Genomic DNA, 22,152 nt, shown 5'->3' on the forward strand with positions numbered 1-22,152 from the left:
TTCAAGGAACTTTAGTTCAAGGTTATTTAGATAACCGAAGATTTTTAAGTACTGTATTGCGGATTTTATCGTTTTAGGTCCTAAGTACATAAAAATATTGGATATTTTTCTTAAGCTGGTGTGGTGTCCTTTTGTAGTGTTTACACTGTATTACTGTTGGTTATGTGCAAATGCTTTACACAGTAGCCCTACCCCATCTGTGCCATGACAACACAGATTCTGGTAGCCAATGATATAGACTGCAGGGTATTTGGGTACAACAGCCAGGAACTAATTGGTAAGAAACTCTACATCTTAATTCCATCATCCAGCCAAAGATTGGTAGAGGCATGGAGAGAATAGCACCTGGACACCGATGGGCATGCAAGGGTGGTTCCTGAAAGAGTGGGAAAGATTACATCCTGTGACCTTCAATTTGCTCAGCTCTGTTGTTGTGCGTTGCCCGAGGAAGTAGACGACTACAAGATCTCCGACTTCATTCCTTCCATTCAGATCCCGTCTTGGCAGGAAAATATCAAAGGCCTTGAAACTTCAACAAGTTGTAGGCCTGGCTCGAGAAGGCACTACTTTCTCTTTGAGCGTGAAACTGAGAGTGACTGTCTCTGATGAGAAAGCAAATCCAGCAACCGAGGACTTGTCTTCAGATGAATCTCAGAATCTGCCATTAATGGGTGTGGCTTACACAGCAACCATTTGGGTCTTCACTAGTGTCAGCGGCTTACTCATGCTCCATGCGGATGCAACAATCTACGGCATCAACAATTACTTTTCACTAACGCTGTTTGGATATAATCGAGAAGAACTACTGGGGAAGCAAATCACCTTCCTGATCCCTGGATTTTGTGACTACATGAATACAATGAATGATTCTTCCCTACTTCAAGCCTGGAAAGATTATACGGACACTGAAACTGAGGCCCCTGCCAGAAGAAGCAGAAGCCAGCATGGGGACTGCAATGAATTGCACAATGTGGATAATGAGATAATGAGAGGAGCCAGAGGAAAGGTCAGAAATGTGGTAAAGTTACAGGAAAGAAACGAGGAAGGACATATCTCAGTTCCTTTTTCTGTCCAGCAGAAGAGTGGTGATGTTCTACATTCGACCCTAGCATCAATTGTGGATACAACTTGCCCTGGAGATAAGAAGGAGGCGGAGCCTAACCAAGATGGCCGCAAGAGCCTAGAGCTCCGTAGCCTCGACCACATAATACCGCAGAAATCGTGTATAGGAATCCCCAAATCACCAAGATCCACGCCCTGCAAGGCAGCGGAATGCCCCAGGACTTCAGAAACGCGGCTGAATCGTGGATTACTGCCTGCTGGATCAAGAACAGCACCTTTTCTGAAGCGAATGCCTGAACTCAAAATTGCGGTCTCGAAATGCATTCTCGAGTAGCCGTGAGCTCAGTCCCTGGCCCGTTCCGCATCAACTGCCGTTGCCAGATTCTTGTACTTGGTGCAGTGTGGCATCTTTCAGACTCGGCGGACATTGCCTGGACGCACTGGCTCCAATAGGGTGCAGTCGGGAGGTCTCTGGCAGTTACGCACATGACGTGTACAGGATGGAGATGGCTCGGCCGTGCCAGTCAGCTGAGTTCCCAGTTGTAGCGATACACCCTTTTCCCTCCTAGTGCCATCAAGGAAGGGTCCCATCCATCCACTCACCAGATGCCATTTGGGATGCACATTCCCTATCTGAGCCCACTGGTGCTGCATGCACATCTGGTCTCCAGTGCTGCCTGACCCGAAGATGGCGACCGCCACCTGCGCTATTTCAAACAGCACCGTAACGGCACACAACTCACAGTGCACACCGTAGCTGCGGCTGGGGAGCTGATTGATGCACCATGCCGTTGAATCTTGGTCCTGTGCCATCGCTGCCGTGAGGAGCACCTGACGCTCAGCTGAACCTTCACTGTCCACAGTGAGTACCTGTTACACCTTCGGATTCCTGGCCCAACGACCTGCTGGATCTTGGTCCACTTCTCCTGCTGGAAAGGCTACAGTGATTTCTTGGCCCCCCCCTCCCCTCTGCCTTTCACAATGCCTGCATCTCAGGTGGAGGTGGAGTTTGCTGTAGTGCCTGTCCCCAAGATGGTGACTGGGGCCAGTCCTGACTACCGCCGTGGGGGACTCCTGAGGCACCGGGCACTCCCAAACGACCCTGCTCCAGCTCACCCTCCATGACATTTGACTCCGAGATCTTTCCATCGGAAGCTGAGACCTATACATTTTGACTGATGCCCGGTGGAGCTACCTCACGAGCTAAAGGGGAGATGGGCTATGGATTTCCCTCCTTGACCATCACCTACCCAGCTGGTATTTGGGCAAACTCTCCTGCGTCTCTCTACTGGTCTTTTCTCCCTTCTCCTCTTCACCATACCCCTTATCCCCCTCTTCTCTACTCTTCTCCTTTTTCCAGCTATTGACCTTTGCCCTCACCCGTCCTTGCTCATAGTACCCACCCTGTCTAACCACTGGACTTTCTTCTGTGAACTTTCCCTCGTCAGTTGAGACCTAGCTATCTGACGGATGGAGCTACCTGTTTAGCTATGGGGGAGACGGGCTGTGGATTCCCTCCTCGGACGTCACCAACCCAGTCGGTCTTTGGGCAGACTTCCTTTTGTCTCTCCTGGCGTCTTTTCCCTCATCCTCCCCCTTCACACTTCCCCCTCCTCTAGATTTGTCTCACCTTTCTTTCCTCTCCCGATTTGTTGCTTAATTTTTGACGCAATGTGTATTTGTTTTCATTCTCTGTAATATTGTGTAGCCTAATGTAAAGTGCTCTGATACCTACGGGTCTAGCCAGCACTATACATAACTCATAAATAACGCTCCTCTGAACTTCTGATGGACCTTTTACGACGCCCCCTGGGTAGATACCAAAACTGTTTGTACTCACCTCGATGCACAAGCAACCTTGGCCGATGCCTGGTGGAGCTGTCATATGCAGCTAAAGAGGAGTCTGGCCCGGTTTTCACCCCCTCGGCCATCACCTACCCAGCCGAACATCTAACATTATTTTCCTCGTTTTTCCCGTTGTGTATTCCCTCGCTACCCCTCCCCCTCCCTCCCCCTGTGACTCTTTGATTTGAGTGATGTAACTATGTAACCTGTAACTCGCTGTAACTCATGTAAAGCGCTCTGATACCTCCGGGTCTAGCCAGCGCTATAGAAAACTTTTCAAATAAATAAATAAGATAAGCGGGACTGCTCGTGTCAAGCTACCAAGGGGGTGTACCAGAAGTTATGTTAGGAGTGTAACTCCCTTATTCTGACTAGAAGGAAGGGTTCCTACTTGGACAAGGTGCTCCCCATTGCCAACTAGGGAACCCATTTCTAACAGCTATAAAATACTTATTTTTATCCCCTTGTTTGATTGTGAAGTGCGTGTGCATTGTGCAAGGAGCTCTTCAAGTGCACGTTAACCTTGTCAGTTCTTTCTCCTGATGCCACTAAGTTTTTTCGATACAGGTTTAAAAAACTGTTGTTCCCTGGCAAGCTAGGTGGATAAAAGCTCCACTCAACTAAGTGGTTACGGCTTGTCTGCAGGTGTGAATGTGAAGTTTAAAAAATGTGGCTTTGGTAACTTTTCCCTTTGGGCCATGACCTCGGGCATAGGCAAAGGATGTGTAACAGTGTTTCTTTTTTATATCTGCATAGGCAACAACGTGGGTTTGACGGCAGGCCCTTCCAGGTTGGGATAAGATCTGTGGTGGGCCTGTGCTCAAACGGGTATAGAATAAACTCGTGTTTTAAGGCTGGTAAAACACATGCTGACGTACTGCCGGGGTCACAGGCTTTTATATGAGTTGATTACTGTTCAAGCATGCCATCTCTTTGCAAAGTGATTCTTATCATTAAAAGGAGACAGATATCTCGATAAAGAGTTACACAACAAAATGCTGCTTTTTTTATGTTACTGGCCCATGCACCTCAGATACTTAGTTCATCTACTGCCTGTCCCAAGCATTCTCCCCAAGAGTGTTTGTTCCATAGCTGTTCAACAATTTCTTTCCAACAAAGTTTAAGGAATCTCTTTCGGAGGGGCGCAATCTCCAGCATAATTTGACAAAAGCATTCATTCTTTGCAGTTTTTGATATTGTTCCTGTGAATATGATCAATGGATGATCCAGTGTTTCGGGACTCTTGAGCTGACCTTTACCATTAGATGGGTCTGAGCTTGGTCTGAGAAAGTCCAATTATTAAGGAAGGAGAGGTTCAAGGTTGAGAATGACAATTAAGTTTAGGCTTTGTGCACTTCCGCTTGTGCTTGGCGTGCTTGTATCTGGGATAGGGATATTGTGTATTTGCCTTGTTTGAGGAGTGGCTATCTGTCCCCAATGTGATTCCCAGTTGAGGAAGTGCTGTGCACGTTTTATTTGCCATAGTATTCACTTTCTCTGTGTGTTTCTTAATTAGGAAGTCAGTTATTTTGTGACCATCTCCTTTTGGCGCGGTTAGTTTCCTACCCTTTTTAAATTTCTGCTTTAATGATGCGTTTTTTATTTTTTTATTCTTCTTCCTCCGAATATATTGCAGAGTTTGGGTCAGGCGTTCTTGATCTCTTTTGCGCCTTCGTCTTGTCCTGCCCAAGCCCCCCTAGTCTTTCCACACCACATTATAATCGGTATGCTCTGGTTACATTTGCTTTTTTTACATAGTGTCTGTGTGGGTTACTGATAAGGGCGCAGGCGAATGGGGCTTTATTTGACCGCCCCTAGGATTAGTTCTTTTGTGCTCCAATCTTCGCTCCCTATATGGAATGATTTTCCGGCACAGCTCACAGTTTTTAAAGCGCCACTGTCAGGAACAAAACCTCTTCCAGCGCACAGCCGACTTGAACGCTGTCGCGCTCTTCACCCACTTGAGCGGCCGCCATCAGCCCAGGCGTGCGCGCTGACCACGCCCCCTTTAGGCCACGCCCCCCGACCTGCCTAGAAAAGCGCTGAGATCTAGCGCCTTCCTTCATTTCCATACCCAGTCCTGAGGCGGAAAGCCGGGAGCTGGTGGTACGAGTTTACTTTGTTTTTAAATCTTTGTGTGGTGTCACTTACTCTGTTGTTTTTAAAGCGCCACTGTCAGGAACAAAACCTCTTCCAGCGCACAGCCGACTTGAACGCTGTCGCTCTCTTCACCCACTTGAGCGGCCGCCATCAGCCCAGGCGTGCGCGCTGACCACGCCCCCTTTAGGCCACACCCCCCTCAGTTAGACATGTGCATGCACAGGAAGCGCAGCGGACGAGCGCAGCGGGAGCGCCGTTTGCGCGCCTAAGGCAAGCCAGTCTGCGCCCGTCCGCGCCAAGACCGCGACAGGCGCAGGAAACTCTGCCCAATACACCACGCATATCAGGTATCTTCCCAGCGACCTCCCCCTGCTACGTGGTGAGAACAACTGCTCCTGCAAACTAGATATGTCGAACTTCACCGGCTCGTTCCACTGTAAACTCTGCCGTTGGTCCCCCATCATAACCCCAGTCCATTCACCCCCCACCACTTCCCTCCCCAGGGCTAGCCTGCCGCACTTTAAAGGAGGGCTGATCAATGCCCGCTCTATGTGTAAGCATAGCCAAGACATAAGAGACCTCATCCTCGATTCAGACCTCGACTGCCTCTTGATAACCGAAACCTGGCTAACAGAAGATAGTAAGCCGGACTTAGCTGTTGCCCTCCCCCAGGGATTTTCCATCTTTAGACAAGACAGACCGAAAGGGAGAGGCGGAGGAGTTGCATTAATACTGAAAACAGTTTTTCCTGTCATACTTTCAACTTAGACCCCTTAAAAGACACCGAAGGTCTTGGTTTCTCAATCAAACTCAACGAATCCTCGTCCTTCTCAGGTGGACTTATTTATCGCCCACCCGGTAATTCCTCCAGCTTCCTAGATACACTGAGCGACACTCTGGGTCATCTTTTACTTAGATACCCTCATTTCACTCTACTTGGGGATTTTAACCTTCACCTTGAGTCCAAATCCGACCAACAGGCTAACAACTTTCTACAGACCCTAGAAATATTCAACCTTCAGCAAAGTGTTACCTTGCCCACTCACGCACTTGGACATACACTCGACGGGGTATGCTTCAACTTTCCCTCTCTCACTACCCTACCCCCTGTCCCTCAAATATGGACGGATCATAGTCTGATCCCGTTCCACATTAAAACCTTACGCTCACAAACTTCCAGTAAATCCAACTCGCACTTCGACAATGCCGTCAACTGGAAAAAGATGCAAGAAGCTCTCGTACTTAACCCTATCTCCCAATCTCAGGTCCCCACTTTCACTGGAGACGTTAAATACGACGCAAATCTTTTCCACAGATGGATCTCTCAAGAAATCAGAGCTCGGGACCCCCCAAATCGCCCCTGAAGAACAGACAAAAAACCCAAAACTAATGCCCCCTGGTTTACATCTGACGTAGCCACATCCCATCTATCTTGTAGAAAAGCCGAACGTAAGTGGCGTAGAACGTATGACAATGCTGACCGATTATCATATATTCAACTAAGGAAAAGTTACCACTCCAACATAAAATCAGCTAAAAAAATCTTTTACATTAACGCTATTAAAGATTCCAATCAGAAACAAAAAACACTGTTCTCAATAGTGAAATCGTTCACCCAGCCCAAAGCATTACAATCTGAAATACCCCCATCTCAAGACCTATGTAACAAAATAGCTGACTATTTCGAGGAAAAAATCAACGCCATTCAAAAAAACTTTCCCCCTCCTCAAGCAACTCAAATCTCAAGCGATTTGCCTCAAAAAGTAACCCCAGGGGGAAGTCTGAAAAGTTTCTCTCCGGTTAGCTTAGACCAAACCAGAGAAGTTATCTTGGCGTGCAAATCTGGGTCGCCCTCCGACCCCTGTCCCCCCAAAATTCTCCACCAACTCATCGATGTGGTGAATCCTATAATTAACAACATTGTCAATTCTTCTCTTCGAACGGGTTCTGTCCCTCGCCTGTGGAAACAGGGAATAGTTAAACCCCTGATGAAGAAAGCCAACAAACCCCCGTCCGACCTCACCAATCTTCGGCCTATCTCGCTCCTCCCAGCATTGGGAAAAATTACAGAACAAATGGTATACCGAGAACTCAAAAAATATCTTGAAGCGCACAATATACTCCATCCGCAACAATCTGGTTTTCGCCCTAATCATTCTACCGAAACGGCACTGATCGAACTTACAGACTCGATAAAAATGCTCCAAGACCAGAAGAAGAACGTCGTCCTCATTCTCCTAGACCTCACCGCGGCGTTCGACACTATCTCTCATGCCATCCTGATTAGCAGACTGGTAGATATAGGTATCTCCGATGTGGCCCTATCTTGGATAAAATCCTTTCTAACCGACAGATCCCAAACTATCGCTCTTGGTCCTTTCCACTCCAAAGAGAAGAGAGTTTCCTCGGGGGTCCCCCAGGGCTCTATCCTGAGCCCCCTCCTCTTTAACGTCTACATTATCCCTCTCATATCCCTGATTGAGTCATTCGGCATACTTGTAACATCGTATGCCGATGACACACAACTCATCGTACCCTTAGAGGAAAACTCAAGCATTGCAGAGCTAAACCTCAAAAACTGCCTGAAAGCTGTCTTCCAATGGATGGATATAAACCATCTTAAATGCAACTCCAGCAAAACGGAGATCCTCCCCATGGGAAAAAATACCATCTTCTGCCCAGCCCTCTGGTGGCCAGAAAACTCTGCTGCCCCCCCAGACCGTAACTACTGCAAGGAACCTCGGTGTCCTGTTTGACACCGATTTATCCTTTGACCATCACGTCAGGACCGTAGCGGGCCGATGCTTCGGAATTATAAAATCCCTAAAAAAATTCTTCGCCTTTTTACCGTTAGATTCTAGGAAAACGGTAACAGTGGCCCTTATAATTTCACACTTGGACTACTGTAATGGTCTCCTTGCTGGAGCTAAAAAGGCCACACTTAACAAGCTCCAAAGTGTTCTCCACACCGCAGCCCGACTTGTCCTAAAGCTGCCCAGGAAATCATCTATCTCCGCAGCCTTGAGATCCCTACACTGGCTCCCACTTCACAAGAGAATATTCTTCAAGATGCTGATTGTCGCCTTCCGGGCTTTCAATAGCTCCGGCTCAGTATACCTTACCAAACGCTTCCCCCACTACAAGCCGACCAGATCTCTCCGCTCCTCCCATGACAATCTCATCCTTCCTGCCAGGTTCAACATGAAGACAAAAGGTGGCAAAACCTTACACCACTTGGCCACAAAGGCCTGGAACCTCATGCCCAAAAATCTGAGATTCCAAACCCAAGAAAAACAATTCAGAAAATCGCTAAAAACCTGGATCTTTAACCTTACGGACGACTACACCAAGGCCGCCATATAAACCCCTCACCCACTAGGAAATGACCTGATCCTCTACCTGGAAATTCAGCGCCAAGATGCTCCTTCCGGAGCGACCGTTGCGCTCTACATATACCCTCACAAATCACAAATCACTACCTTGATGATTTGCCGGTAGGCTACCTAAAGCCTCCCATACTTGCCTACACCCATCCCTTCTTCCTTCGATTCTTTGAAGACATTTTGTGTCATCAGCTAAAAAAGGTTCCTTTTAGGTCCTTAACACCCTTTTGGTTTTGGGTGACTCTTCTCCTTTCTTGCGCATCCTGCTTGCTCACCTTCATGATGCTCTGGTTAGCAGGCTCCACGAGGCTTCCACTGATTCCTTGCGTTCCTTCCCCTCTCCATCCGCAGGGTTCAGGCTGGGGGCAGCACTAGTTGGTGATTTACCTTTTTTCCTCACAAGGTCGTAGTCCGGTGCTCAGTCTAGATTTGGTTGAGTGTTAGCTGGAATTGGCTGGAATTAGTCACAAGACGGTCAGCAGCTTTTCGTTTTACGTTTTCCCTGTGGTGTTTCCACAACCAAAATGTGCCCTTAGCCCTGCCTGGTTTGGTCAGCCTGAGGTTTGCTAGGCCTAGGACTACTGCGGTGGCCAAGCCCTATTGCTAGGCCCAGTGGCAAAATAGAGAAGGTGGCAGAGACAGGATCAGAACACAGATTTGGCGGGACGATGATTCTGCCCACTAGGGGGCTGGACGGGGTCAGGTACAGCGATTTTTTGAGGCCTGCAGTGCAAGCTTTCAGGTGCACTATTAGTGCTACTAGTGCCACCTTCATACAGTGAGCCGTGCGGAGGTGTGGGGGGGGGGGGGACCTGTGTTCCGCCAATTGGCCAATGTGGCACAGCCTGCTCTGGCGGGACAAGCACACCAGCTGCTTTCAGCCACCTGCCCAACCTACCTGCTCCTTGGCTCCTCTGGCCACCTCCGGCCGCTACTCCTCCTCCAGTCACGCTTCGCTCCTCACTTCCATATTGCTGCCCTGCTGCTGCTCAACAGTTTGGTGCTCAATTATGCTTCCTGCATTACTCAGTGTCTATTTTGAATTCGTGATTAGCAGCCTGTGATCCTGCTTAGTAACTACCCATGGACTCAAAAAATGAATTCCTATATATCATAAATGATGACCTTAGCTTACGTTTTGGCTTTATAATAATCACATTTGTTTTCTGGTATTAATGATTAAGTTCCTTTTATTACAATAAAATATAAACCTTCCATACGCTGTTGCATAGGTAATTCTATGAGGGCTATAATAACTACGTCATTGGCAAACAATAAAATTGGAATAAACTTGAACTCCATCTTGGGTAAGAAGAGGCCAAGATTGATGAGAAACTTTCCTATGTCATTGAAATAAGTGATAATTAGGGCTGGGGCAAGAACACTGCCCTGTCTGACCCCTGTATGCATGTCAAATGAGTCCGTACTTTCGCCTTTGCTCCCGTAGATTACAGTTGCTGTATTGCCTTTATGCAGATTCATTAGTAGCTTCAGAAGATAATTGGGGACTTAATATTTTTCCAGGGGACTCCACAAGATTGACTGGTCAATACTGTCGAAGGATGTCTTTCGATCTATAAAGACCAGAAAAAGGGTGGAGTTTTGCAATACTACGTACTTCAAGCAGATCATATACAGCCTCAATACTTGATCGATTGTGCTCTGCCCTTCGTGAAACCAGGCCTGGAAGTGGGAGATGATCATTCATCCAAGACTCTAACCAGAACAGGAAGAGCTTGCCAAAGATCTTGCCTACTCCGTCAAGTAGAGAAACTGGGCAGTAATTGATGGAAACCTCTCTCCTTTTTTTCAGCACTAGGCTTGAGGACTTTGTGGAGTCTGGGAACACCCCTGCAGCCTATATGGCATTACATGCTGATGTGAATGGGTCCAGCCAGGTGTCATGTTTGCTTTTAAACACATCGGCGGAGACCTTGTCTGGGTCTGGAGCTTACCCAAACTTTTGGAATTAAATGACTTCAACTATTTCTTTGTTAAAGGCTTCTTCTGAGTGATGGCACTGATGCAGTGGGGAATTGCATGTATTTTTGATCTTTCGATCTCCACAGGGCCCCGTTTCTGTACTGTATTATTCAACTTCAGAACGCTTTTGATATAACGAGCAAAGTGTTCAATCCATCTTGAGAGACTTATGTTAGCCCTCATGCTTCTGGCGAGACCTTTGCAGCACCAGCAAACAATTTACCAGTACTTCTCGGAATCCTTCTGATCACTTGTGGCTTGCAGGGCTTGCCAAGCCTTAAAGCGCTGGTTCCTTTTCTTATATTTTATGAGGTGTTTGTATGTCCATATGGTGTACAGCAGCTGTGCCTTGCCCCCGCAACTATCCTTCTAGATCTGAGGGCTGCCATGAGTTCTTTCATCATTTTGAGACATTCTTCGTCGTACCACTCAAGGTACAAAAATTGCACTGATATTTCCTTGGTTCCATTGAGTGGCTCAAAGTCACCAGTCATTCCAGGCTCACTTACTACTTGTTATCTGCAGGATCGGGTGAGGACTGGTGCTCATGTCCCCACACAGTATGATTATTCTGGTTGAATTCTTGGGTCCCCTGCCGTTCTTGCCTATCTGCAGTTAGTAGGTACCTCTTTTTAGCTCTAGAGTGGAAAATGAGGACTCGAATTTCAAAAGCATCAATGTTTCTTTCTTTGCATATGGCGGTAAATATATGTTGACAAGATCTATGGCCATTTTACCCGTTTCCAACTTTATATGTTCAATATTCTTGTTTACAACTGTGCGAGTTATTTTAGCTTGGATGGTGATGCTGGCTTTTACCCAGATGAGGCTCTTTCTTTTGACTTCCTAACGGCCGGAAAGTCCCCCACGTCATAAATTTCCAGAGCCTTTGTAGGCCGCACATGTCTTGCAACTTCATGAAGCCCACCCAGTCATTATCTTCCATCTTTTTTAACCAGCTCTCCAATGTTCCAGCTAAGTAACTGGAAATGTTTAGCTGCAGGAGGGAAGCATGGCTGTTTTTCCTTATTAAAAAGTAAGTTGTATCCTAACATGTGGGCCTCTTAAATTTACAGAGAAGAATGGTAAAAAGCCTAAATCTATTGCCTGACCATCTGGAATGAGACAGGGATGTGGGCCTGCTCCCATATTTAACATTTTCATAAGCTACGTCACTGGAGAATAAGAATGTGAAAGAATTTTGCCCAAGATCTGTGTAATTCTTAGAGTTCTCTGCCTCGTGGTCACTTCTCACTTGCTTGAACTGTTTTCGATGTATTCTAATCCAGAGCCAAAGGGGAGGGAAAATCCGCAAGGCCAAAAGGGGGAGGGAAGAAGCAACATGGAAAGGGGGAGGGAAGAAGCAACATGGAAAGGGGGAGGGAAGAAGCAACATGGAAAGGGGGAGGGAAGAAGCAACATGGGGAGGGAAGAAGCAACATGGAAAGGAGAAGGGAAGAAGCAACATGGAAGGCGGGGGGGAAGACGCCAAACAGACAAGGGGGGAGTGGGAGGGAAAAAGCCTCACGGACAAGGGGTGGGTGGGAGAGAAGAAGCTACACGGACAAGGGGTGGGTGGGAGAGAAGAAGCTACACGGACAAGGGGTGGGTGGGAGAGAAGAAGCTACACGGACAAGTGGGAAGGAATAAGCCACACGGACATGGGGCGAGTGGGAAGGGGCGGGTGGGAAGGAATAAAGCCACACGGACAAGGGGGGATGGGAAGGAATGAAGCCACACGGACACGGGCGGGTGGGAAGGAATGAAGCCACACGGACATGGGGCGGGTGGGAAGGAAAGAAGCCACACGGGGAGGAGGTGGAAGGGAAGGAAAGAAGCCACACGGGGAGGGGGTGGGAGGCAAAGAAGCCACACGGACAAGGGGCGGGTGGGAGGGAAGAAGCCACACGGACAAGGGGCGGGTGGGAGGGAAGAAGCCACACGGACAAGGGGCGGGTGGGAGGGAAGAAGCCACACGGACAAGGGGCGGGTGGGAGGGCAGAAGCCACACGGACAAGGGGCGGGTGGGAGGGAAGAAGCCACACGGACAAGGGGCGGGTGGGAGGGAAGAAGCCACACGGACAAGGGGCGGGTGGGAGGGAAGAAGCCACACGGACAAGGGGCGGGTGGGAGGGAAGAAGCCACACGGACAAGGGGCGGGTGGGAGGGCAGAAGCCACACGGACAAGGGGCGGGTGGGAGGGAAGAAGCCACACGGACAAGGGGCAGTTGGGAAGGAATTAAGCCACACTGACACGTGGCGGGTGGGAGGGAAGAAGCCACACGGACACGTGGCGGGTGGGAGGGAAGAAGCCGCACGGGGCGGGTGGGAGGGAAGAAGCCACACGGACACGGGGCGGGTGGGAGGGAAGAAGCCACACGGACACGGGTCGGGTGGGAGGGAAGAAGCCACACGGACACGGGGCGGGTGGGAAGGGAATAAGCCTCACAGACAAGAGGCGGGTGGGAGGGAAGAAGCTGGGTACGTGGGAGGGAGGGAAGAAGCATTAGAAGCGATTCAAGCAGGGGGTGGGAGGTAAGAAACCACACAGACAAGGGGGGGGGGGGGTTAGGAGGTAATAAACCACATTGACTGGGTGGGGGGGAGACGCCACAAGGGGCGGGAGGAAGGGAAGGGGCACAAGGGGCAGTGGTAGGGAAGAAGCCACAAGGGGCAGATGGTAGGGAAGAAGCCACAAGGAGCGGATGGTAGGGAAAAAGCCACAAGGGACGGATGGTAGGGAAAAACCCACAAGAGACGGGTGGTAGGGAAGTAGCCACAAGGGCGCGTGTGGGAGGGAAGAAGCCACACGGGAAGGGTGGGAGGGAAGAAGCCACAAGGGACGGATGGTAGGGAAAAAGCCACAAGGGACGGATGGTAGGGAAAAAGCCACAAGGGACGGATGGTAGGGAAAAAGCCACAAGGGACGGATGGTAGGGAAGAAGCCACAATGGACGGAATATAGGGAAGAAGCCACAATGGACGGAATATAGGGAAGAAGCCACAAGGGACGCATGGTAGGGAAGAAGCCACAAGGGCCGGATGGGACGGATGGTAGGGAAGAAGCCACAAGGGACGGATGGTAGGGAAGAAGCCACAAGGGACGGATGGTAGGGAAGAAGCCACAAGGGACGGATGGTAGGGAAGAAGCAACAAGAGACGGGTGGTAGGGAAGAAGCCACAAGGGAAGGGTGGGAGGGAAGAAGCCACAAGGGGCCGTAGGGAGCGAAGAAGCCACGAGCGGCGGGTGGGAGATAAGAAGCCACACAGACAAGGGGTGGGGGGTGGGAGGGAAGAAGCCACACAGACAAGGGGTGGGGGGTGGGAGGGAAGAAGCCACACAGACAAGGGGTGGGGGGTGGAAGGGAAGAAGCCACACAGACAAGGGGTGGGGGGTGGGAGGGAAGAAGCCACACAGACAAGGGGTGGGGGGTGGGCGGAAGAAGCCACACAGACAAGGGGTGGGGGGTGGGAGGGAAGAAGCCACACAGACCAGGGGTGGGAGGGAAGAAGCCACACAGACAGGGGTGGGGTTGGGAGGGAAGAAGCCACACAGACAAGGGGGGGTGGGTGGGAGGGAAGAAGAAACAGACAAGAGAAGGTGGGAGGGAAGAAGCAATACAGACAAGGGGGGTGAGTGGGAGGGAAAAAGCAACACAGACAAGGGGGGTGGGTGGGAGGGAAAAAGCAACACAGACAAGGGGGGTGGGTGGGAGGGAAAAAGCAACACAGACAAGGGGGGTGGGTGGGAGGGAAAAAGCAACACAGACAAGGGGGGTGGGTGGGAGGGAAAAAGCAACACAGACAAGGGGGGTGGGTGGGAGGGAAAAAGCAACACAGACAAGGGGGGTGGGTGGGGTGGGAAAAAGCAACACAGACAAGGGAGGTGGGAGGGGAAAAAGCAAAAACAGACAAGGGGGTGGGTGGGAGGGAAAAAGCAACACAGACAGGGCGGGTGGGTGGGAGGGAAAAAGCAACACAGACAGGGCGGGTGGGTGGGAGGGAAAAAGCAACACAGACAGGGCGGGTGGGTGGGAGGGAAAAAGCAACACAGACAGGGCGGGTGGGTGGGAGAGAAAAAGCAACACAGACAGGGCGGGTGGGTGGGAGAGAACAAGCAACACAGACAGGGCGGGTGGGTGGGAGAGAAAAAGCAACACAGACAAGGGAGGTGGGTGGGAGAGAAAAAGCAACACAGACAAGGGAGGTGGGTGGGAGGGAAAAAGCAACACAGACAAGGGGGGTGGGGGAGTGGGAGGGAAAAAGCAACACAGACAAGGGGGGGTGGGAGGGAAAAAGCAACACAGACAAGGGGGGGTGGGAGGGAAAAAGCAACAAAGACAAGGGGGGTGGGAGGGAAAAAGCAACACAGACAAGGGGTGGGTGGGAGGGAAAAAGCAACACAGACAAGGGGTGGGTGGGAGGGAAAAAGCAACACAGACAAGGGGTGGGTGGGAGGGAAAAAGCAACACAGACAAGGGGTGGGTGGGAGGGAAAAAGCAACACAGACAAGGGGTGGGTGGGAGGGAAAAAGCAACACAGACAAGGGGTGGGTGGGAGGGAAAAAGCAACACAGACAAGGGGTGGGTGGGAGGGAAAAAGCAACACAGACAAGGGGTGGGTGGGAGGGAAAAAGCAACACAGACAAGGGGTGGGTGGGAGGGAAAAAGCAACACAGACAAGGGGTGGGTGGGAGGGAAAAAGCAACACAGACAAGGGGTGGGTGGGAGGGAAAAAGCAACACAGACAAGGGGTGGGTGGGAGGGAAAAAGCAACACAGACAAGGGGTGAGTGGGAGGGAAAAAGCAACACAGACAAGGGGTGGGTGGGAGGGAAAAAGCAACACAGACAAGGGGTGGGTGGGAGGGAAAAAGCAACACAGACAAGGGGTGGGTGGGAGGGAAAAAGCAACACAGACAAGGGGTGGGTGGGAGGGAAAAAGCAACACAGACAAGGGGTGGGTGGGAGGGAAAAAGCAACACAGACAAGGGGTGGGTGGGAGGGAAAAAGCAACACAGACAAGGGGTGGGTGGGAGGGAAAAAGCAACACAGACAAGGGGTGGGTGGGAGGGAAAAAGCAACACAGACAAGGGGTGGGTGGGAGGGAAAAAGCAACACAGACAAGGGGTGGGTGGGAGGGAAAAAGCAACACAGACAAGGGGTGGGTGGGAGGGAAAAAGCAACACAGACAAGGGGGGTGGGTGGGAGGGAAAAAGCAACACAGACAAGGGGGGTGGGTGGGAGGGAAAAAGCAACACAGACAAGGGTGGGTGGGAGGGAAAAAGCAACGCAACACAGACAAGGGGGGGTGGGTGGGAGGGAAAAAGCAACACAGAAGGGTGGGAGGGAAAAAGCAACACAGACAAGGGTGGGAGGGAAAAAGCAACACAGACAAGGGTGGGTGGGAAAAAGCAACACAGACAAGGGTGGGTGGGTGGGAGGGAAAAAGCAACACAGACAAGGGTGGGTGGGTGGGAGGGAAAAAGCAACACAGACAAGGGTGGGTGGGTGGGAGGGAAAAAGCAACACAGACAAGGGTGGGTGGGTGGGAGGGAAAAAGCAACACAGACAAGAGTGGGTGGGTGGGAGGGAGGGAAAAAGCAACACAGACAAGGGTGGGTGGGAGGGAAAAAGCAACACAGACAAGGGTGGGTGGGAGGGAAAAAGCAACACAGACAAGGGTGGGTGGGAGGGAAAAAGCAACACAGACAAGGGTGGGTGGGAGGGAAAAAGCAACACAGACAAGGGTGGGTGGGTGGGAGGGAAAAAGCAACACAGACAAGGGTGGGTGGGTGGGAGGGAAAAAGCAACACAGACAAGGGTGGGTGGGTGGGAGGGAAAAAGCAACACAGACAAGGGTGGGTGGGTGGGAGGGAAAAAGCAACACAGACAAGGGTGGGTGGGTGGGAGGGAAAAAGCAACACAGACAAGGGTGGGTGGGTGGGAGGGAAAAAGCAACACAGACAAGGGTGGGTGGGAGGGAAAAAGCAACACAGACAAGGGTGGGTGGGAGGGAAAAAGCAACACAGACAAGGGTGGGTGGGTGTATGGGAAAAAGCAACACAGACAAGGGTGGGTGGGTGGGAGGGGAAAAAGCAACACAGACAAGGGTGGGTGGGTGGGAGGGGAAAAAGCAACACAGACAAGGGTGGGTGGGTGGGAGGGGAAAAAGCAACACAGACAAGGGTGGGTGGGAGGGAAAAAGCAACACAGACAAGGGTGGGTGGGTGTATGGGAAAAAGCAACACAGACATGGGTGGGTGGGTGGGAGGGGAAAAAGCAACACAGACAAGGGTGGGTGGGAGGGGAAAAAGCAACACAGACAAGGGGGGTGGGTGGGAGGGAAAAAGCAACACAGACAATGGGGGTGGGTGGGAGGGAAGAAGCAACACAGACAATGGGGGTGGGTGGGAGGGAAGAAGCAACACAGACAATGGGGTGGGTGGGAGGGAAGAAGCAACACAGACAATGGGGGTGGGTGGGAGGGAAGAAGCAACACAGACAATATGGCTCAGTAGCCACACAGATAAGGGGGGAGTGGGTGGGAGGGAAGAAGCCACACAGACAAGGGGGGGTGGGGTGGGTGGGAGGGAGGGAAGAAGCCACACGGCCAAGGGGCGGGTGGGAGGGAAAAAGCAACACACACAAGGGGGGGTGGGTGGGCGGGAAGAAGCAACACACACAAGGGGGGGTGGGTTGGAGGGAAGAAGCAACACACAAAAGGGGGGTGGGTGGGAGGGAAGAAGCAACACAGACAAGGGGGGTGGGTGGGAGGGAAGAAGCAACACAGACAAGGGGAGTGGGTAGGAGGGAAGAAGCCACACAGACAAGGGGGGGTGGGAGGGAGGGAAGAAGCCACACAGACAAAGCAGGTGGGTGGGAGGGAAGAAGCCACACAGACAAGGTGAGTGTGGGTGGGAGGGAAGAAGCAACACAGATTTAAGAAGGAACACTGACAAAGAGGAAGAAGAAACAAAAACTGTATGAGCAGCGGAAGGAAACTAATTGAAATGATGTAATTAGTACTTGGTTAATGCTTCACACAAAAGAAGAGGACATGAAACTGGCACATGCTGGCCAATTAGGAAGCAGCATATGTGAGAAGTAATTAATCAAACAACTGGTAAACAATAGGTTGACCCAAAGCCCCTTGTTGTATTTATCTCTCAGAAGTGACAGTGCATGCACACGGTCTTATACTAGACCGAAAAAGAGAAATGCAAGGGTGTGCTGTGATCAATAACACCTCAAATTACACTGAATCTTAGAATGTGCTGTGATTATACAGTATTATAAAATGGAAACGATTGCCCCAGAGATCAAAAATCAGTCCCTTATTGCTTCAGAGCCACAATTTGAACAGATTATAGTTTTAAACCTTTCTGTGGCATCGCAACCTTTTAACAAAAAAACACACTAATGGTTTTTTCTACTATTAGGCAACAGCTAGTTCAGTCACTTTCAAAATAACTGAGAAGTCAGGGAAAAAAAAAAAATCAAACAATTTTACATATGGATGATTCCTCACCAGATGTTTGTGAATGGCGTTGTGGATGATATCCAAGCATTGACTTCGTGCAGGGACAGTAGACAAACTTTGACACACAGCCTGTTAAGATAAAAGATTGTTTCTTCTAGGGCACATGATAACTGATGTAATATCACAATGCAAATACAAGAGCTTCTACAATAAATGTGGAATGTATCTAGTATTTTGTTTGATTTAATCTGTTTATTGGGCATTTACAATTATAATCAAAATATTCCATTCGTACATCATGAGTCAATTTTTTTTTGTCATTATTATATTACAACGGGTATATCTTTCAAAGAGATTGGTAATCAAGGGGCTGTGTTAGCAGATATGCAACATTTCTGAGTTGGGTTGGGTACGAGCAGGTTGCACCAAGAGGGAGGACAATGTCAGGGTGCACATCTGAGCGGACTTGGACAAATGAGGACGTCCCTTTCAAATCGTATTCAAAAGATTTGATCGCATTGACAACTTCAGAGTAATGACTCCCACTCGCTGGTGAGACTGTGTTTAAGTTTCTATTCAGACCACAAAACACGGATGTGAGTCAGAGGTGTCGGCTGACACCTCTGTGAATATGGATTCAAGTTGGATGCCCATATATTAGGACCCCAAATCGTTGGCTGCCTCTTGTTGCCTCCGCCCCAGTCCTGATGAAGACCCGCCTCTGATGCTTAATAAGCTGCACAATTGGTAAGGGTCGAAACGTAGACGTTAGTTTCAATTAGTCGAAGCAATGCCCCTAGTCGAACATGAAATCATACCTACTATTGGGACTTATGCATTGAGTCTTGGACTTCGCAAGATAAATATCTCCCTACGTCCTGTATATGTTATTTATGTCACCTTTGTACAGCACCATGTCACGTATCACTACCAGTCACTAACTGTACACTGCAGTTGTTTCTTCGCCGTATGTTTTTTAAATCACAGACAGCCATTTCATTAATTTGCCTATATTAATGCAAAGTAAAGAAATTCATTTTTTCGCATATATAAGTTGTTCTTTAAGTGTAGGGGAGTAGGGTCTGCTTTCCTATGGTCACCCCATTTTTTGCTTCACTGGTTTTCGACTTAATGTGGCTGTGGGCCTGCTAATCAGACCCACAGCCCTGCTGTTCTCTCTCTAAATTTCACACCATGTGCTTTAGGTACATCACCAATTGGGATTTGGGTCACTCTTATGAGTCCCTGTACAGTGTACTATAGGTACCCAGGGCATAGGTGCACCCAAGGCCTACCAGGGGCTGCAGCATATCTTGTGCCACCCCTGGCTGGCCATCCAAACTGACAACTGGCTGATCACTCAGCTGGGGCAAGGTCGTGTAATCACCCCTTGCTTAGGTATAGTATTCCTATACCTCCCCTTATATATAAACACATATGCACCTATATGTCACTCCTATGGCAGGCCTTAACAATCCTGAAGGCAGAGTGCTTGGTTTTATGTGAGATGGTGCTCTAGCATGAGCTGAGCCTGTCTGCAGCTTTCGGAACCATGTCCTTATAGCTGTTCTATGATATAGCCATACCATATACTCTTAAGAGCATTATAATCCTCGCGGTTGAATGCTAACTTTGGTTTGGCTTTATCAAAACATGTCGTGTAAGGTGTCATACGCTTTGGAATACTACCCCCTCGCCAGTTCTGGCAACGGGGGTAGCATTCCACCCTTCTGGGGGGAGAAGACATGTTGTTTCTACTAATCCCGGTTAAAGTTAACCAGAGCCTCAGCATCACAAAATGGATGCTGCTGCCACAGACACAAGTCTGACCTCCTGCTGCTGGGAGTCCTTCCAGCGAGGGAGGCTTGGACAATAGGTTTCCTGTCTTGGGAGGTGCTAGCACCACCCCAGACAGGCTATAGTGTATTGGGGCAGGGAGGGCTGAATGAAATGAGACACTGCCTGGGGCACACAAGGTGTCCCATGCATAGTCCAGTTCAAACAGATGCTGGGGCACTCCAGCCCCAGCTCTGGCGCGAATCTGGACAAAGGGAAAGGGGTGTAACCACCCCCTTCCTGGGTCCCACCACAGGAGGGACCTAGCAGGTAATCCAGCCCCTAAATTTGGTATATAGGTAGGAGCTGAGTCCCAAGACTTTAGATTTATCCTGACAAACTCTGATACGAAACTCTGATACGAAACTCTGGACCATCGTCGATCTACTTTGCAAGAAGACGACTGAAGAATCTCCCTTGTGGTCAAGGAGTGACCACCCTGCACAAGCAGGCACCATCAAGCGATCAACGGTTTGCTTTGTCGACGCTCCCGCCAGAGCCTGAGCACAGAGCCTGACAAGACCCGGACTTCCAGACTTCCAACACCCGTGGAGGCAGCGAGAGACGTGGGACCGTCGATCTTGGAAAGCCACCGAATTGCTTTCCGTGCAGCTTCTGAGGCACGCTCGAAGTTGTGCATTGGGGATTGAGAAGCCCCAGCCCCGAGCACCAACTGCATCGAAGATCAGCCCTTCACACTCCACGAGTTCTGCGTGGGGCCCTTCTGCATTTTCCTGCTCGACGCATCTGTCCGGTCACTTGCCCGTTGGCTAGTGGCCTCTGTGACGACTAACCCTTTGATTTACAACGCTGGTCTGGTTGCTCCAGACTGGCCCCTGCTCCTCTGAAAAGGAGCAGCCCATCAGACCTTGCTGGTCTGATTAAGAAGCCATCTTCCTTTTCTGCGTGGGTAGCCTTTGCCAAGGCTTGTTGACTCCAATCCGGAAGCCGACACCGCAGACAGCGAGATCCTTCGTGGGACAGTACGTGCCCAGCTCCTGGTTGTCGTCGACACCTCCTGGTCCACGTGGCTGCAGAGACAAGCTTCACGACATCACCTGATTGCTTTGCGACATCGCCTGGTTCCTTCCTGGTTCCATCCTGGTCACTGGCTAGTGAACCAGACTCTGTCCCCTCTGCTTTCAGGTACTCTTCATCCTCGATCCGCCCTTGGATCCACCCGGACACTTCTCTCCTGGTCGCCTGCAGCACCTTTCTCCAAGGCTCCATAGGAATCAGCGACAAAACCCAACACACTTTGACACCTATACACCCGCTTCCTGTGGGTGAGGTAACGCGAGTATTTTGGTACTCCTGTGGGTATTGACTATCCTAGTGTCCTAGTTTCAAGTAGCTTTTCCCTAGTCCATCCGGAAGTGTCCTAAACAAACTAGTTTCCATTTCTTTCGTTCCCATTCTAACTCTATGGTAACTTGTGTGCGTGTAAAGACACTGCGCGCGCATCCCGTGGGCCTCCTGCTCTCTATCCACTGGTAGTTTAGTGTAGCCCCAGCGACTCTCCAGGCCCTAGGCCTTTCCTTTGTTCGTGACGTGGTTCTTATACCACTATTTTAGTATATGGTTCGAAGTGCCCCTAGGGCATTACTGAATTTTGTGCAACTTATTGTATTTTAATTAAGTATCTTGTATTGTGCTGGTGCCTCTGACCTCATAAACTGTTCAGAGGATTGTGTTAGAAATAAATACATATATATTTTTATATACAACCTGTGTGGTGTCCTTTCACTTGGTATTAAGGGGGTCGCATATGGTAAAACAGCTGGCTTCACATGCCGTCTTGAGTTTAGCCTAAGACTGCTTTGTCCATGCTACCACTAGGATAGCTGGTCTATAAGGTTGACTTTACAACCATCACCATAAGGGTTGTTTGGAGTGATACAAGGTGCCCACTAGAATAGTGGACATCACATATCAGGCCAACTTCTCACATTGGTGTGCAGCGGTTGGGATTTGAGCTTGCTGTTGTTTTACCAATTGTAATCTTTGCAATATCATTTGAAAGATCATACAGGTACCTATAGGTACATATAAAACAAGACTTAGAATACTTAAGTTCTACTGAACCTAGTTGTTGTAGACCAAAGGGCCTAGCACACCCTGACTACAACTCCTAGGGAGGTTTAGTAGGAAAACACTTAGTGTAGGTAGGTGCACACACCACACCTCACTAGATCATGTCTGCCACAGGTGAGCCAAGTGTGCCTCTACCTGTGGGAAGTGACACTCCAAGGGCACCTCACAGATATGAAATACTCAACTTCCAAGAGCTGAGACACTTGTGTACCACAAGGAGGTTGAAACAGGGTTCCAACCCTACCCTTCAGCACCTGATGGAAATCCTAGAAGAGTATGATGCTCAGAAAGCATCTGGCTCAGGTCCTACAGGGAATGCAGATGAGGTCCTGCCCTCAACAGAGGATACCACTGATCCTACTATCATAG

General features: G+C 49.8%; 1 protein-coding gene across 3 annotated transcripts in view; it reads right to left on the reverse strand.

Annotated features, from left to right (window-relative positions):
- The window catches only part of TEX10 (testis expressed 10), a 576,299-nt gene that overhangs the window by 102,016 nt on the left and 452,131 nt on the right, over positions 1 to 22,152 (reverse strand). For 2 of the 3 annotated variants that reach the window (XM_078687682.1, XM_078687685.1), the window contains exon 11: positions 17,902 to 17,982. The exons of the other annotated variant lie outside the window; for it this stretch is intronic. In XM_078687682.1, the coding sequence (XP_078543808.1) occupies positions 17,902 to 17,982 (81 nt within the window). The remainder of the gene's footprint in view (positions 1 to 17,901; positions 17,983 to 22,152) is intronic. 3 annotated transcript variants of the gene reach the window in all.

Source organism: Lissotriton helveticus, chromosome 4_1 (genome assembly GCF_964261635.1).
Source record: "Lissotriton helveticus chromosome 4_1, aLisHel1.1, whole genome shotgun sequence".
In the NCBI taxonomy this organism is placed as follows: Eukaryota; Metazoa; Chordata; class Amphibia; order Caudata; family Salamandridae; genus Lissotriton; species Lissotriton helveticus.